The following is a 17,724-nucleotide window of genomic DNA, read 5'->3' as shown; positions in this document are numbered from 1 at the left end:
GACAGGCCCAGGCTGGCGGAGACCAAGGAGACAGGACAGGTAAGCAACGTGAGGCTGGACTGGACCCTGGGCCAGAAAGGGCACATCTGCGGGTCAGAGGCACCTGCCGGACACCTGCGTCAGGCCTCATCCACGTCGGCCTCTGGGCTGCGTGTGGTAAGGGAATAGTTATAGGAACTCTGACTGCTTTTCCATTGTTTTTGTAAGTCTGAAACTATTTGAAAATGAGAGGCTAAGTAAAAAAGTTTCACCCTTAGCCACATACAATCAGATTCCACTGTCCACACACTGGCCACCAGATCCACCATCCCGAACGCTGAGAATACTTTAAAGATGAAAATAAATACACAAATAGGGACTTCCCTGGTGGTCCAGTGGGTAAGACTCTGCGCTCCCAATGCAGGGGGCCTGGGTTCAATCCCTGGTCAGAGAACTAGATCCCTCACGCATGCCACAACTAAGAGCCCACATGCTGCAACTAAAGATCCCACATGCTGCAACTAAAGATCCCACATGCTGCAACTAAGACTAGTGCAGCCAAAATAAAAGATAAATAAATATTTTTAAAATATATATATAAATAAATGGTTCTCTTAGACCAAAACTACTTTGAGAAAAAAGTGTCTTCCTTATCTACAATACCTAAAACAGCACTAGAATTCTGATTAAAGAAAAATGAAAAACGGATCCTACGCAGCTGGGATTTGGAAAGATATCTGTGTGCCCATGTTCATAGCAGCATTATTCACAACAGCCAGAAGAGTCCATTGAGAGATGAGTGGATAAAGCAACTGTGGTCCGTCCACGCCTGGCTGAGTGACGTGAAGGTTTAGCATCACTCAGCCTTAAAAAGGAAGGGAATTCTGAGACTTCCTGGCGGTCCAGTGGTTAAGACACTGTGCTTCCAGTGCAGGGGGTGTGGGTTCGATCCCTGGTCAGGCAACTAAGACCCTATGAACCTTGAGGACATGATGCTGAGTGAGATAAGCCAGTCACAACAGGACAAGCACTGTACATTCCCACTTAAATCAGACACAGACAGTAGGATGGTGGGGGTGGGGGCAGGGGCTGGGGGAGGGGAGAATGCCCAGTTGGTATTAAATGGGGACAATCTGTGTTTGGGAAGATGAGAAAGTTCTGGAGACAGATGGTGGTGATGGTCATACAACAATGGGAATGTACTTACTGCCACTAAACACTGCACTTAAAAATGGTTAAAACGGTAAAATTTATGTTTCGTATATTTTACCGCAATGAAAACAAACACAATATCTACACACACACACACACACACACACACACACACACACACACACACACTCCAAAGAGGATCTTACAGGAATAGCTCAAAAAAAACCCAATTCCATTAAAAAGAAAAAGAAATTGTGTGGAAGCCAGTCCAGAGGTCACCTCAAGGGCAGCAGACACAGCACCCCCGGCCGCGCATCTGAGACACCAGCCGCACCCACGCTGGGCACAGAGACTCCCACAGCAGCAAGACTCCCTGGGCTCCTCTGAGACTGACCACCACCGTCGTGACCCAACCCGACACGGTGTTCCCACCTTTTCTTCCTTTTTCTTTTTGTACTACTGCCCTGCCTGTGGGAAAGTGAGAGCTGTGTTTCTGGTTATCACCTGCGGGAGACTGAGTGCCCAGTGCTGACAAACCCTCACAGCCCACGAGCACCCCCGCCGACCCGGCCCCGAGCGGCGCTCACCGTCCATCTCCACCAGCAGCTGGTTGAGCGTCTGCTCCTCCTCCGTGTTGGAGAAGCCGGACACGGTGGTGGAGCGCCTCTTGCCCACGGCGTCGATCTCGTCGATGTACACAATGCAGGGGGCCCGGGCGCGGGCTTCCTTGAAGAGGCTCCGCACGCGGGCCGCGCCGAGGCCTGAGGACACGGGATGGGGAAGCGGGCAGGTCAGGGGCACGGACCCTGCTCCCGGGGAAACCCCAGCAGGCGGACCCTGCTGCACGTGTGCCGGCCCACTCCCTCCTGGACCCCCCAGACCACGGCTCCCCAGAACATCAGCGCCCCGTTCCCTCCATGCCCACGACTCCCTAAGGCAACCCGGCCACTGCAGAAGGAGCGCGCCCCGGACACGTGGTCGGGGGGCCCACCTCCAATGACCTCTACGAACTCCGAGCCAGCCATCGCCAGGAAGGGCACCTGGGCCTCTGTGGCCACCGCCTTGGCCAGCAGCGTCTTCCCGCAACCGGGGGGGCCGAGCAGCAGCGCGCCCTTCGGGACCTTGGCTCCGAGCTGAAGGAAGCGCTCTGGGCTCTAGAAAAGCAGCAGAGGACACGCACTGACCTCCGGCGCTCCAGACAATCTTCGGGATGTGACTCTCGGGAGGTTTGGGTCACGGACTGGCCACGTCCAAGTGGCTCTGGGAAAGCAGAGCGCTCTGCGGTGACAGGTGACAGGCAGCGCAGGGCACCATGGTCACGGAAGCCACCACTTAGGTGCCGGCCAAGCAGGGGGCTCACCATGTAGCACGGCCCCGGGCCGGGCAGTCGGCCCCGCCCCCTGCGCCACCACGCGCTCACCTTCAGATAATCCACAAACTCCTTGACCTCCAGCTTGGCCTCATGCATTCCTGCCACATCTTTGAAGCTGACTCCTTTCCCCGTCTTGCCATCCACAATCGTGAAGCGAGCCATTTTAAGCTGATTCTGGGCAGAAAGACAAAGGGCGGAGCCCTGTGCAGCCCAGTAGGGCAGGGCGGAGGAGCCCTGGGTGCCGGCTCACCTGCACGTCCTGCCCCACCGTCCCCACTCACTCAGACGGCGGCTAAGGGCACGGTCCAGACACATGAGGACGTTGACAGCTAGAAAGCTGCCCGGCATCCAGCAATCTGCCTTAAAGGAAAACACTCCCCATGTCAACTAGGTGACTCAACGTCTTTGCATGAGCCATCTTATTTCGCCATGTGACCTTCCCCACTATCGTGTGATTTCTTTCTCTGATTATAAAAGTTATGTAACGACACGCAGTTCTGGGGAATGTTGGTAAAAAAGTTACTTGGTCAATTTCTGGAGCGCAACCTGGCTGGACAGACAAGCTCTTGGTGAGGAGCTCAACCTCAGCCACGATCTCCTTCAGGACAGGCTCTCAAAAGATGCAGCTGCGTGGGATTTGCCACAGTATTATTTAAATACAACAATAAACAGCCCAAAGTGTGCAAGAACTATCAAACTGGCTGAGCCAGGTAAGGCGCACCCCACGAGACACCATGCTGCCACTGACAGTGTGCGTGCACGTCCTGAGCTACCGAGGGCCCCAGTCCAGGGGGAAACTGGGGCGCTCTGTCCCCCCGGCCGGTTCCCAGGAGGGGCTCCTCCACGGCCCTCTGCTGATGTGGCTGACAGGCCAGGTACACCTTGAGGGGGAGGGAAAGTGCACGTTACAGTGAATGCCATGACAACAGAAGAATACTTCTGAAGTGCATAAAGGTCGGCCTTTTAAAGACAACCTTTAAAGCTGTCTCAGCTAGCAGGGGAAACCCCCAAATAGTCACATCCAGCTGAGAGTGCAAAATGCAGGACACAGCGCAGTGTAAACCCCTTGGCTCAGCCATCCGAACGCCAGGAGGGGGGCCTCGGCTGGAGCCGGTGCTGCGCCCCCCAGGTCAGCCAAGCGGAAGGAAAGAAGAGCTGCCGGACGACGTCCAGGCTGACGTCCACTGTGCACTCATCCTGCAGGTGACGGGAAAGGGTCAGCACACACAGACGAATCCCAGGACCACAAGCTCGGGGAGACGATTCGTACAACTTACAAAAGCACTGAATCCGCCTTCCCGTCCTGTCATTCCAGCCAGACGGAAAACATACCACAGGATGGCCAGGCCCACAGCTGTCATCCCCAGGGCGTAGAGGGCGCTAGCATGAGAGAGAAAGGTGGGCACAGGCTCAGGCCCGGCCGCCGGGCAGCCGACACACAGGCCTCACACAGGCTGGGCCCGCAGACGCTCCCAAGATGAGAAGGGCTCCCTCGCTCTGAGATCAGCCTGTGGAACCAGCGCTGAAAAGGGGTTTCCTTGTCCCATTCTCACCAACTACCCTCCTGCATCAAATGCTCCCGAAGTCTCAGATCTGGAGCACAGCAGCGCTGGGCACGCAGAACCCGACCGTGGCGTGAAGCCAGAACGTCACCCGCCGTCCAGAGCCCCGGGGGAACTCATGCCTGCCAAGAGCAGCTCTCCACCTTCCACGTATTTTGTTTTCAAAAGTAGGCCATCAACTTTGGTCACTAAGGCAAAATCGGTATAACGGTAAAAAGAGCAAACTGTAGGGCATCACCCCCCAGATGAAGAGGGGGACCCGTCCAGGTGTGCCCCCTCCATTCCCTACAACAAGCAGAGGTGCAGCCTAGGGGCCCTGCACCCTCGGGAGCCAGAGGCTGTGGGACAGACACACAGCACCTCACAGACGCCGCCGGTCACCACGAGGGGACGCAGACCTCTGCACACAGTAGCGTCCAGATACATGGCCCGTGACCCGCTGATGAACGTGCTCCCACCAAGGGGTCTGCAGGCCCCGCCGCCCACAGGCCCTGCACCGTCTCTACGTCTCTCTTCAGCACGGAACCAAGAAGTTCCACTGGACACCCTGCTTCTCCCTTTCCTGCCTCATCTTCCTGTTTGCAGGCAACAGCAAACCCAACCTGGGCCGAATTCGGAAACACCACAGACAGCGGAAGTGGTACCTAAAAGTGACTGCAAGCTGGCCCACCTCATGCCGCCCCTCACGCGCCCGCCTCCCATGAGGGGCTCTAGCTCACTGCAGGCAGAGCCAGTGTGAGATTTTTACTGGGGCTTGTTTCTCACATTACAAAGTCAAGCCTGGTTTAGTTCAGAGGCACACAGAAATGACCAACCTACTTTCCAAAGAATCCCGTCCGCTTATAGGAAACCGGAATCCTGTCCTTGCCTTCGATATTCAGCTCATCCTCAGCTGCTCGAAGCTTCTCTTCAAATTTGTCGATGTTTGCCACCTGCATTCGGTACATCAAGGCCAGCCGCTGGGGGCAGAAAGCAGAGGGACCGCGAGTGATGAACAGGCCAGACCGCTGACCCTGAGGACAGAGAACGGTGCCCCAGCCACAGTGTGTGGACAACGGCAGGGCTTCAGAAGCAGAGGCCTGCCACTCAGAAACCCCTCCACGTCTAGGGAGAGTTCGTTCTCTCCAACACAGTTACAGTGAGATGTTCACGAAAACACATTTTAAGCAAGCGAAGGGCAGCATGTGCGCCTTAAACTCAGCACCCGGATCGCAGTCCGCTGTGAGGGCCCAGCAGAGCCTCGGCGAGGAACCTGCAGTGCTGGACCCCGCTGCCCCAGTCACCCTGCGAAGGTTCCCTGTCTAACCATCGGCTGGGTCTGACAGTCAACCGAGTGGGCTCCTCGGTCCTCAGGCAGACGGGAGACTACGGAAGAGGGAGCGGGCGGCGTCTCCCGGACGCTGGCGGGACAGTCCCATCACCTCCATCCTAAGCCCACGTCAGTCGTCGTTCCGGCAGCCAGCCCATGCTTTCCAGGGTTAGAGTGTTCCAGGCTCAGATTCTAAGCACACTCTTGGAATCTAAACAGAGCAACCAGATTTCCCCCTGCTCTGAAGTCTCCTGAAAGTCTTGCGGGATGACCACCGTTACGAGTGGCCGCTCAGGCTCCACTCTGTGGGCTCAGAAGGCCAGATGGAGGGGCACACAGCGGCCCCACCCATCACAACCAAGCTTGGCACTGGAACGCCCCTTGGCCTTAGTGGCTGGACTAACCTAACGGACCCCAAACGCTTGGTCTGAACTTCATTGATCCTTGATCACTCAAACACCTTCCCTGGCCCATTTGGATGGAAGGGAAAAACGTGGAAAGGATCCTCTTTCTATTTCAAAATCCAAAGGCAAAACGTATGATTCCAGAAGCCCCTTCAACCCCACGTCTTGTGAAGCCTTCTCTGATCCCCTGGGCCCGAATCAGCCGCTTCAGCAGCAGCCGCCGGGCCCCTCGCCCTCGGGCCGGCAGCGGCTACCATTGCCCCTGGCCTCTCAAGCGCACTGGAATTTAACTTCTACTATCTGCCCAGCCGTGAAGAAGGAGAGGCTGGCAGGGCTGGGCTGTGCCCATGGCCGCGCTGGCTTGGGCAGGATGAGCCCCCTCAGCCCAGCACCCAACCAGCCCAGAAGCAGAGCAGCGCCCGGGGTGCCCGCGGGGCGTGCTCTGGGGCACCGTGGGAGGGAACCATCGGGGAGAAAGCGCTCCACCCACGGGAGCAAGCCTGAGCTCCAGGGAGCAGAGCGAGTCCAGCCAGAAAGCCCTCAGCCTCCCCGCGTGGAGAGAGGCGCCTGGGTTCCCACTGGCTAAGCTTTTAGCAGAAGATGGGAAGGATGCTAGAGAAACACAACAATTAAGTATAACTCATGATCCTGGACTGGATCCTGGATTAAAAGCACTAACACAAAAGGCTCTCAGGCCAATATAGAGGCACCTGGGAAACACAAACAGGATAAGTGTGTGAGAAAATGTTCTGGGGGACTTCTCTGGTGGTGCAGTGGATAAGACTCCACACTCCCAATGCAGGGGGCCCGGGTCCGATCCCTGGTCGGGCAACTAGATCCCACATGCATGCTGCAAATAAGAGTTCACATGCCACAACTTAGGAGCCCGCCTGCCGCAGCTAAGACCCGGTACAACCAGATAAATAAATAAAATATTAAAAGAAAAAAAGAAAATACTCTGGTATCGATGTCACCTTTCCAGGGCCTAATGCTGGCGTCGTGTTCCTGGGGGTAAATGAGAGGGGTCGGAGATGGGAAGGCAGGCTGGACACGGACTCATCCTCACAGGAGGGTCTGCACAGCCGCTCTCCGTGCGCCCACCCACCTGCTTCGCAGCAGCGCTGTCACTGGGCGTCTCTCCCCCTCCCTGACGCCCAACCCTCTACCTGGCACGAAGCCTGCAGCCTCCCCTCCCCCTCGCAGGGCCCCTCTCCTCCGCCCCCTTTCTTTCCTGCTCCTGCCCAGGGCCGGCCCTTGCCCACCCGTCTCTCCTCTCTCAGCCCGGACAGCCCCATCCCCTCCCTCCCCTGCCCGCTGGGCTCCAGCCACCCACCCGCCAGGCAGAGCCGGGACGCCCGCTGCCCCCTCTCCCTCAGCCCAGAGCCCCTGCCGCCCTCCCACCTCCTCTCTGCACAGCCCCGCCGGGACCGCACTGCCTCGCCCCCTTCTCAAAGCCTCCAGGCCTCCTCCTTAAATCAAGACACTCACAGCTTGTTCTAAGCAACCCCGCCGGGCCCGGCACTCACAGGCCGCCCGAACACCACGGCGCCGGGGTGCAGGTACACCTCCACCACGTCGCTCTCGGGCACCACCTGCACCCGCTGCACCTCGCCCTTGGCCAGCATCTCGTGCACGAAGTCGCTCCAGGAGATGTTGCCGCCGCTGGAGCCGAGCGCGTTCAGCAGGCTCATGACCACAGCGATGACAAAGAGCGTGCGCAGCCGCTCGCGGTACATCTGGTCCTCGCGTTCCCGGCGCCGCCGCTCCTCTGCGGGGTGGGGGGGAGCGGGTGTGAGGCCAGGGCGGAGCCCCGCCCCCGCCCCGCCCACCCACGTCCCCGCGGCAGTGTCTGTCTCCGGTATGATCCTGCGTCTTAGCCGATGCCTCAACACAGTGACTGCTTACACGCCGTCCAAGGTCACCAACATCCCATTCCCTGAGGTCCCACCTGCTCGGATAACATGGAACCATTTTTAAAGTCAAAAGCCTCCCAGGGGGCTTCCCTGGTGGTGCGGTGGTTGAGAATCCCCCTGCCGATGCAGGGGACATGGGTTCGAGCCCTGGTCCGGGAAGATCCCACATGCCGCAGAGCAACTAAGCCCGTGCGCCACAACTATTGAGCCTGCGCTCTAGAGCCCATGAGCCACAACTACTGAGCCCGAGTGCCACAACTACTGAAGCCCATGTGCCTAGAGCCCGTGCTCCGCAGCAAGAGAAGCCACCACAATGAGAAGCCCATGCACCGCAACGAAGAGTAGCCCCCACTCGCCACAACTAGGGAAAGCCCGCGCGCAGCAGCAAAGACCCAACATAGCCCCCCCCCAAAAAAAAAGCCTCCCAGGACCAGCGCAGCTCCACAGTGACGCCACATCTGCCCAACTACGACCCCCGACCCTCGCGGGCCCTCCAGGCTTGACCAGATACCGACCCGCCCAGGCCCCTGATGACAACAGCCTCTCCACCACCACCTGCCCTCCCCCCACACAACCACCTGGGAGTGACACTCAGGCGAGCTGCACGGCACCCATCACAGAAACACTGGAAAAACAGCACACTTAGAAGTGCAAAACACAGAGTCTGGAGGCCCGTTCTTTATCAGAACCACCAGATCAATTCCCCCGATTCACACCTGACACAGGAGCTCCCGGGGCGTCACCTCCCTCCGGCCCACAGCACAGATGGGAAAGGGTCCCAGCAAAGGCCAGGCCACGGTGCTCCTCCCACCAATCACACGCGGGCAGGGGCTGCGTTTTACTGACACGGTGCTGTCGACTCAGCACTTCACATGGTCTCACTAGCCCACCGCCCCCAGGAGCCCACCTCCCCAGTCCTTGCACCCACCGGACACCTCATCCACACCCCAGGAGGCCCTGGAACAACCCGGCCTCGCTCACCTGTGCAGGGTGGGCCCATCCTTCCTAACACTCCATGTAGCTTTTGCAAGACCTGCGGTTAACGACGCCTTTTGAGAAATGCGTGTACAATTCTTCACCAGCTCTGCCCAAGACAGACCTGTCTCAGCAACCAAAGCTTCCACCGTTCACTCACCCTCCCCAGAGGCCACGCCGACACACACAGCGGAGCTGGCCGTGGTCACCTCTCCAAGGACAGACTGTGGAGGGACTCAGGCCCCCTGCCCTCTGCACAGCCTGGAGGTGCAGCCACCCACACACACCACCTGCTTCTCCAACGGGCGGCCTGGAGGAATTCGAAAGCATTTTAAATCGGTTTAGAAACCTGAAGCCTGAGGGACTTCCCTGGCGGTCCAGTGGTTAAGACTCCGCGCTCCCAATGCAGGGGACCCGGGTTCGATCCTGGTCAGGGAACTAGATCCCACATGCTGCAACTGAAGATCCCGTGTGCCGCAACTGAGACCCGACGCAGCCAAATAAATAAATATTTAAAAAATAAAAAATAAATAAAAGTAAAAACCTGAAGCCTGAGAAGACTGTCGCAGCAGCCATTTAGAAAACACGAAGGTACATTTTAGGTATTACCCTATCTTACAATAGATTATAACAGTGTATCTGATATTTCAAGCTCATAGAGGCGACCACTTATTGTGATTGTGGACAGCAGATTCATGTTCTCAGGTGAGAAGCCCTCTCTCTCAAATATTTAACCTTCAGCCCTGCTCTCTAACAACCCAGCGGGGGGCAATCAACGCCGGCAGCCGCACTTCCCGACAGCCCTGCCACGCCAGCCGGAACTGGCTGAACTAGTTCTATTTCTGAAATTTTAACATAAGGAAACCAAATGTAACAAGACATACATCCGTAGTACTGATCAGGTATGGAATCATGAGGGCCGCTCCAAGAAAGACAACGGGAAACAATAAGGGAAGATACGAAGGTGAGACACAGGATCGGCTAAACAGATGGAAGATTCTTGAGGTGTAAGAGATGAAACAAGATCTGACCCTGAGACTCTACATAGAAAAGGCATGTGAACGCTCTGGGCAGAAAGGACATTCCCTGCACTCCGAAGGCCCGCTGTCTCCTTCCCACCAAGTCCATCATCCCTCCAGACTCGGGGACACGAGGCTGCCGACCGGCGCCTGTGCCCGTGTTCTGTCTGCAGGGGGTGAACCGGCCTTCGTGAGCACAGCTCCTCCCACATCCAGCTCGCGGAGAGCTGAGGGTCACCCCAAACTCTCTACTGCCCGGAGCACCCAGGAAAGGCTGCTGCCTCCTAAGCCGTTAGACTGTCTACCCGCTGGACAGCAGCCTGCGGGCCCGCTGGAAAACTATGGTCCCACGAGTCCTTCTTGGGGGTCGGAGGATGTCACCTGCTGCGGAGAGTCACCTGAACCAGCCACCTGAAGACAGATGAACAAGTTACGACACTGCTGAACGTGCAGGAGAGCACTGCAGGAGCCCTCCAGGTGTTCACCCCAGCCGTGAGCACTGTGCCGTGAACACTGGGAGGACGCAGCGATACCCCGGCTCTCGTTAATACCACCACGGGGCTGGTCCTGACCCACAGCCTGGAGAGAAACCTGAAGATGGAGACGAGGTGCACCTCGCAGAGGATAAAGGGGCACCGTCCACAAAAGGTGTTCTGGAAATGCCAGCCATCACTGTTTGTTAACCTTTCACGACGATGTAACTGTAGGCGCCACGGACTCGTGAGAAGTAACAGAGGCCCCTCTTCCGCATCTACTGGGCTCAGGGCCTTCCAACAGTCATCTGACAAAACCGGAAACAACATCACAACCAAGACGTGGACACTACTGACACAGCCACCCCTTGTGACCCGCGCTCCCGTGTGGTTTTAGTTTTGTGCAATTTCGTCCCAGGTCAATGTCTGCGTATCCATCACCAGTCAAGACACGACAACTCCATCACTCCAACCACTAATCTGTTCTCCAGCTCTGTAATCTTGTGTTGGGAGAATCGAACGGTATATAACCTTTCAGGACTGGCCCTTCTCATTCAAGGCTCTCAGAGGGCAGGTCTGAGCGGGACGCTGGGCTGTGCTGCTTGCACGCAGTCTGCAGAGCTGAGAGCTCACGGGCCAGTCAACTCCCTCACAGTCCAGAAGACTCCCTCACGGAAGAAAAATCTTTGCTTAAGCGAGCAATTATCGTCTAATGCAAATTTAACGGACATGAACTTTATCCCGTTTTCTCAAAGCAAGCTACAGTTCAGCCTAAAATGAACAAGCATGCAACAACCACGTGAAGGCGGCGGGGAGGCGCAGACCCGCCCCAGGGCCGCCGCCTCATCAGGTGTGCACCAGGTGTGCACCAGGTGCGCACGGCGGCACGGGCGGACGGAAGGAGCCGGCGCGCCCCTTTCTCCAGATTGACTCTGCCTCTGGTCCCCGGCGCTACAGTGCCTGATGGTAACTTGCGACGGGATTCAGCGGGGGGAGCACGTGTCCGCAGCCACGGCAGGTCAGGAGCTGCAGAAAGGAAGTGGCCATGGCCACTCCTCCCAGAAGTCAGTATCCGCAGGACCATGCACCAGCCTGAGCGACGGGCCACAGGCCAGGCAGACGCAGAAGCTGCTCTGGCCCACCTACCTTCTCCTTCTAAAGGCTTTGCCCGTTTCAAGTTAAGGAATGGTCCCCTCTATTTTCTCCTAATTCTTTTCCGGTTTTGCTTTTTAAATTTAATGATTCAATCCACTCAGAATTTATGTTGGTACATGGAATGAGAGTCTAATTTAATCTCTTTCCAAACAACTAAGCAATGGTTCCAAACCATTTCTCATACAATCCACCCTTTCTGCCACCGTGTGAAATGCCACTTTAGTTACTTGCTAATTCTTAGACAAAGTAGACTCTGCTTCTGGGTTTCCTACTTTGTTCCATTAATCTATGTGTTACTGGACCCAGCATTGACTTGTTGGGAGGAAACAATGTTCACATCTGCCAGTATCAGCCTCCTCAGGGTTCCGTAACCCTGCGTATTTTCTCATCAAGCAAGCCCTCACCTTCCTCCTCCAGCTCAGGATGTCTCTGAAATGAATGACACACTTGAAGACACATCACGTATCTCAGAACATGAAGACACGTGTTCAAACAAGCAGCTTTAAAGGAAAACTATGATCTCGGTGATAAGCGACAAGTTATCACTATTAAGGTGCTGCTTGCCAAGCGCCGAGCAGAGGGTTCCTGACCGGGATCCCCTTCAACAGTCAGGTGCCGACAAACCTCGGGGAAACTGGCATTGCCGGCGCCACACCCCAGGAAGGCAGAAGAAGTACAACCTGCAAAGTAAATTCACGTGGAAACGTGCGGCGTAAGAGACCTGGAACTGCTAACAAAACCAATGAAACTGCAGGAAAAATATAGAAAAGTAATATCAAAAGAAATTGTAGGAGGGACTTCCCTGGCCCTCCCAGTGCAGGGGCCACTGGTTCGAGCCCTGGTCTGGGAACTAAGATCTCACATGCCACACGGTGAGGCCAGGAGAAAAAAAAGTAGGAAGAATAAAGAAAAATACCCATGGTCAAAGGTCACGCAGTGAAATGTTTAAGAATGCATGGGGGGACTTCCCTGGTGGCGCAATGGTTAAGAATCCACCTGCCAATGCAGGGGACACGGGTTCGATCTCTGGTCTGGGAAGATCCCAGATGCCGCAGAGCAACTAAGCCCGTGCACCACAACTACTGAGCCTGCACTCTAGAGCCCGTGACCCACAACTGCTGAGCCCACATGACACAACTCCTGAAACCCGCGGGCCTAGAGCCTGTGCTCCGCAGCAGGAGAGGCCACCTCAATGAGAAGCCCGCTCACCGCAACTACAGAAAGGCCACGTGCGGCAACGAAGACCAAACACAGCCAAAAATAAATAAATAAATAAATTTATAAAAAGACAAAAAAAAAAGAAGAGCCAAGTCCCCTGGGGGCTTTCCCCCGAGGGTGATGATGAAGGAAGCCTGCAGCACCCACACTCCCTGAGCCTGCGGCCAGGAGGTCGACAACCAGAAACGTCTAATCTGAACCCAACCAAGGGCACTACAGGAGTCAAGACCAATGGAAAGTTACAGCTCCTCTCAAGGTGAACGAAGGGGCCGCCAGCGAAGAATGGACGTGAGCATCAGGAAAACGCAGCCCCTCCTAGAAAGTCGAGCACAAGGGGCTTCACCCCATAACCAGTGGGCTCTGGGGCCGAACCTCCAGACCCCCAGCTCCTGAAGACGTTTCTGGACCAGACTAGGGAGGAAGGTCCTCCCCACGGTTACCAAAACCTGGTCGGGAAGCCGTCTTGTTCCAACTAAGCTGCCAGGATGGCTGCACCCTTCTGGAAAGATGGGGCCTGGGGAACGGGACCAGTCTGTGTGCAGTTCTGTGACAGGCCCGGGGTCCGATAAAGAAAGCGTTTCTCAGGCTGCCGTCCCCCCTGAGGCGTCTGGGGCTCACAGGAGCCTGGTTCTGAGCATGGCTGGCCTTTGGGTAAAGTACCTCCTCCAGGGCCCCCGGGTCTCGGGTCCCGTACCACAACCCACTGCAGCCACGTCAAAATCGGCGCCACTTCCCCACACGTGTGTCCCTCCCTAGACCCGGCACAGAGCAGGCATCCAGCGTCCTCGTGTGTAGAAAGGGCCAGTGACGGGGTCACTCTGAAGAGGGAGTGCACAAATCACTGACCACACGCTCCAAGCACTCCTAAGGCCTAGCAAGTTCCATGTGTATCAGCTCCCTGCAGCCAGCTGTCATCTTAGAGGTCAATTCAGTCCAAAGTTCCCTTTTCACTTCCCTCCCCTTCACACAATCATCGAGTCCTAATTCCAGAGTCGAGAGGAGGCTTGCAAGCGAGTTCGCTGTGCCCCGGGGCTTGGGGCCCCACTCCTTCCCCAGGGCCATGCCCCGTACCATCCTGGCTTCTGGGGCTGCTCCTCAGGCCTGGAGGCAGTGCCAACACCAGTCAGGTGCGCACGAGAGTGGGGCTTCGGCCCAGGAGTCCTGGAGCCTTCCTCCCCCAGAGCTCTGAGTCCAGAGCGGATCCGAGGTCCACCCTCTCCACACAGAGCACAGCAACCCCACCCGCCTTCAGGTACTCTGAACACGGGACACAGGCACTGATGAAGCCGTCCCCAAAAGGATGGGCAGGAAGAATCCAGCAACTGCATTAGGGACGGGGGCAGGTGTGATCCTAGGACGGACTTCCTATTCCTTAGACTAGAGCACACACGTGCAGACAACCAAGGCAGCCATCGCTTAAGATCTGATGGATATACCTTCGTCATCTTCAGGGCTCCTCCCCTTGGCTTTATCACTGCCTTTAGTCTTCTGCTTCCACCTTGAGGTGTTAAAGTAGTACGTGCCTCCTACAAGGAATAGGAAAAGTGTTTAACAACAAACAGGTTTGCAACTACAAGAGAACCCTTAGGAGAAGAGTGTATTCCCAGACAACCAAAACAAAACAGAAACTATCTGAAAGATACGTGCACAGGATCTAGAAGCTGGGGTAGTCATTCTTACTCTAATATCTACTCATTATAAATAATGAACTACTTCAACTGAAGTACGTGTTTTTGTAATTTAAATTAGCCAACGTGAGGAAATAAAAATGATGAACACAAACTTGAGAAAGTGTCATGAAATTGTTGGAGAACAGCCCTTTCAAGACATGCAGTCACTTTAAATGACTTTAAACAAATGAACAGCGGCGAGTGGCTTCCGCACGATGCAGCAACAGCAGCCCCGGGCCACCACCTTCACCCAGACGCGCCCCTGGACCACTCCTCACACCAAAGGCTCTAACTCGCCCAAGGTCTGAAACAACCACTGCTTAAAACGGGGGAAAGCGTCTCACAACGTGATTGGGCTGCACCTTTCTTCACACACATTAAGAGAATCACAAATAAAACTGCCTCGATGTCCCCCTGACACGGGGGTGTCTGGAGGTGACGGCTGTGCCACTGGGGGCACGTGTAGGCTGCCGTGACCGGGGTGGGCACGTATGTAGCAGTGGGAGATTTCACTTTTTCCCTGTTCCAACTGAATAAAGGGGGGGGAGTAAAAGTACAGGTGTCAACGCTTACGGTCCTTTGACCTAAGATCAAAAGAGACGGCAGGATGTCACAAGATCTCATTAAACGGTGCAACTCCAGTGTAAAAGCACGTTATCTGTAGGCTGTGTTTACTTGCCTTCTGTACGTAAGACATACACAGCCAGTTTGTAGCTCCTTACTAAATGTTCCTAGAGTTGGCTACAGCACATGAAAAACCTTTGTCAAGCAGCCCAATTATTACCAGAATTAAAAACAAAAAAAAGAGAGACAACTCAAAAGAAGCAAAAATGGCTTGTTCAGACCTTAGACAAATTTCCTCCTCATAAACTTCATTTCAGAGCATCTGAGGGCTCACAATGAGTAGCGGCCGAAGGTCCTCTTCGTGATTTCGTTTTTCTGACGATGCCAAACAAGCAACATTTTCTGAATTTATTCACAAATGCCATAGGCTCTGCCTGTCACCTCTGTCTTCAAAAGATACACACCTAGAAGTTTCCAGAGTCCGACTGGATTCTGGACGAGATGCTGTTTCACCAACCATCTGCTGATTCCTTCAAACGTAGGGGTTAGCAGTCGCAACTGGAAACTCTGAAAAGAGCGATACAGAGAATCAGTCACACCAACACCACAGCGCGCCCAGGCAATGCAGACTAATTCCCTGCTGCAAAATCTTTCCTAAAAGCTCTGACATTTATTTACTTGTAATATTTACACTGTCCTGAAATATGAAGCAACAGTCTGAGCATTATTGCAAAGTTTTAACATAACATCAAAAGAAAAAAACAAACAACATCAAAACCTTAAAAGCAGTGTTCGCTTCGGCAGCACATACACTAAAGTTGGAACGATACAGAGAAGATTAGCGTGGCCCCCACGCAAGGATGACACGCAAATTCGTGAAGCGTTCCATAATTTTTGGACTTGAGGACACGGGGAGGGGGAAGGGTTAGGTGGGACGAAGTCAGAGAGCGGCATTGACATATATACACTACCAAATGTAAAACAGATAGCTAGTGGGAAGCAGCCACACAGCACAGGGAGATCAGCTCGGGGCTTTGTGACCACCTAGAGGGGTGGGACAGGGAGGGTGGGAGGGAGACGCAAGAGGGAGGAGATACGGGGATATATGTATACATATAGCTGATTAACTTTGTTATACAGCAGCAACTAACACAACAATGTAAAGCATTATACTCCAATAAAGATGTTTAAAAAAATAGTAAAAAAAAAACTAAATAAAATAAAATGGGGATGTTGATAAAAAAACAAAACAAAACAAAAAACCTTAAAAGCAAGTGAGCAAGTCAAAGAAATGCTGAACTCAAGGTGCAGAACACTGGCTGCCATTCTGTGAGCCAAGGCTCACAACCCTCCTGCAGGACCCAAGGAGCAAAGGCCACAGTGGCTGCCCAGACCCTTTGCTCCCCACAACTCCAGACGACTATTCCTTGTAGAACATTCCCAGGTAGTCCACCAGTTTCCTGCTTGAATGTGTTTTATGTTATGGTCAACGGTCCATCTTAATTTCTTCTATCTCTGTGGTGGCAATTTCTTCATTTCTGTTTTATTATTTAGTTTTAATTTTTTTCCCTTAGTTCATCCCTGGTCTGCTGTTATTACGGAGAAAAGTAACTCCTTACCAAAGGAGTATGTTACATGTAGTTTCCTGTCAGCAGCAGGTTAAAAATTCCTCCTCCACAGAATTATTGTCCCATTTAATTAATACTACTATTCCTGGCTCAGCGATGACCAGGAGGCATATAAGGGAGGACCACAGAGTGTGGACTGGGCCCAATAACTGAGAAACATCACCATGTTAGATACAGTGGGGGAAAAAAAGGCATTCTTCAAAGTCAGCCCTGAACACTGCTTGTTTAAACCAGATGACTTTGTTTTATTACTATTATAGCCACTGGTGAGGTTATCTGTTTAGACTTCACAAGTATGTGTGAATTGCCCACTTCAGTCCTTATTTATTTTCGTAGAATAATCAAAGAATCTGATTAAAAATAATAAATTATGATTTTCCTTCTCAACATAACTAAACAGCAAAAACAAAAACAAGTGTAATGCAGCCAGAGCTGCCCTCAGACTCAGGAAAGGTGGCCAGGAATCTAGAATAGGATTAGGATATGAAATTGGTCCTCAAGTTATGGTGAAATACAATAACAATAATACATTATAACCTAAAATGTGAGAGTCGAGGTCCTAAGAGAGGGCTAAAAAAAATCCGCGAAAAAAGCTGATTTTTCAGCTTAGAACTCAGGGTCTTTGTTTTCAGAGTGAAATGTTAACATTAACAGTGCCTGGAACACACCCTTCACATAGAGGGTCTATGAATTTGAATCCATAACATGTCAAGCTACACGACAAAAGTAAAACACAGTTACAAGGTAATTTGCTCACACAAAAAACTTTCTGACAGCCCACTTAGAGCATCTGGAAGGTGCTGGAATTCATCTGGGTGGGATCTGATCTATATGAGCTAATAGTTCTCTGCCAGAAATGGATGAAACTCTTACTCGATTCAATTTCAAAATGCCAGGAAGACGGGCAGAAAATACCAACACACGAAACAAGGACTAGAAAAGTCCAAGCATGAACTGTGCGGCCTCGCCTGTAGCCCCTCCCTCGGGCTGCCCGCCCGTCTCGCCCCCCGCCCCTTCCCCGGCTGCCTGCCCGCCCGCCTCGGCCCCCGCTCCTTCCCCGGGCTGCCGGCCGAAGCGGCCTCTCGGACGACGAAGACCCGGCGGAGGGAGGGCATCTTCCCCGCACATTACCTGCAGGACTCGTCCTCCAGGCCCGACGACACCCATCAGAGGCCTGTGGACAACATACGGCCACCTCCACCCGGTCTTGGCGGAGCTGCCTGGGTTCCAGCCAGAGTAGGGGCCCCGCAGCCGCCCAGGCCCTGGCCCGGGACCCAGGCGGAGAGCGCGAAGCAACAAGAACGCAGCCGCCATCTTGACCCGGAAGCAAC

General features: G+C 54.2%; 1 protein-coding gene and 1 non-coding gene across 2 annotated transcripts in view; one reads left to right on the top strand and one right to left on the bottom strand.

Moving 5' to 3' along the window:
* The window catches only part of SPG7 (SPG7 matrix AAA peptidase subunit, paraplegin), a 29,779-nt gene extending 12,055 nt beyond the window's left edge, over positions 1-17,724 (bottom strand). The window contains exons 1-9 of the mRNA XM_036832635.1: positions 17,525-17,724; positions 15,230-15,332; positions 13,968-14,057; positions 7,305-7,546; positions 4,885-5,024; positions 3,781-3,883; positions 2,552-2,677; positions 2,123-2,285; positions 1,719-1,892 (exon numbers count right to left, since the gene is read on the bottom strand). Coding sequence (XP_036688530.1) covers positions 1,719-1,892; positions 2,123-2,285; positions 2,552-2,677; positions 3,781-3,883; positions 4,885-5,024; positions 7,305-7,546; positions 13,968-14,057; positions 15,230-15,332; positions 17,525-17,707 — 1,324 coding nt within the window. The 5' untranslated portion in view covers positions 17,708-17,724. The remainder of the gene's footprint in view (positions 1-1,718; positions 1,893-2,122; positions 2,286-2,551; positions 2,678-3,780; positions 3,884-4,884; positions 5,025-7,304; positions 7,547-13,967; positions 14,058-15,229; positions 15,333-17,524) is intronic.
* On the top strand, positions 15,554-15,660 carry LOC118886000. Its single transcript, XR_005017632.1, has one exon. It is a non-coding gene; the product is annotated as a U6 spliceosomal RNA (small nuclear RNA).

The sequence above is a fragment of the Balaenoptera musculus genome, chromosome 19 (genome assembly GCF_009873245.2).
Source record: "Balaenoptera musculus isolate JJ_BM4_2016_0621 chromosome 19, mBalMus1.pri.v3, whole genome shotgun sequence".
NCBI classification, from domain to species: Eukaryota; Metazoa; Chordata; class Mammalia; order Artiodactyla; family Balaenopteridae; genus Balaenoptera; species Balaenoptera musculus.
This window is presented reverse-complemented; position numbering and strand designations above follow the sequence as displayed.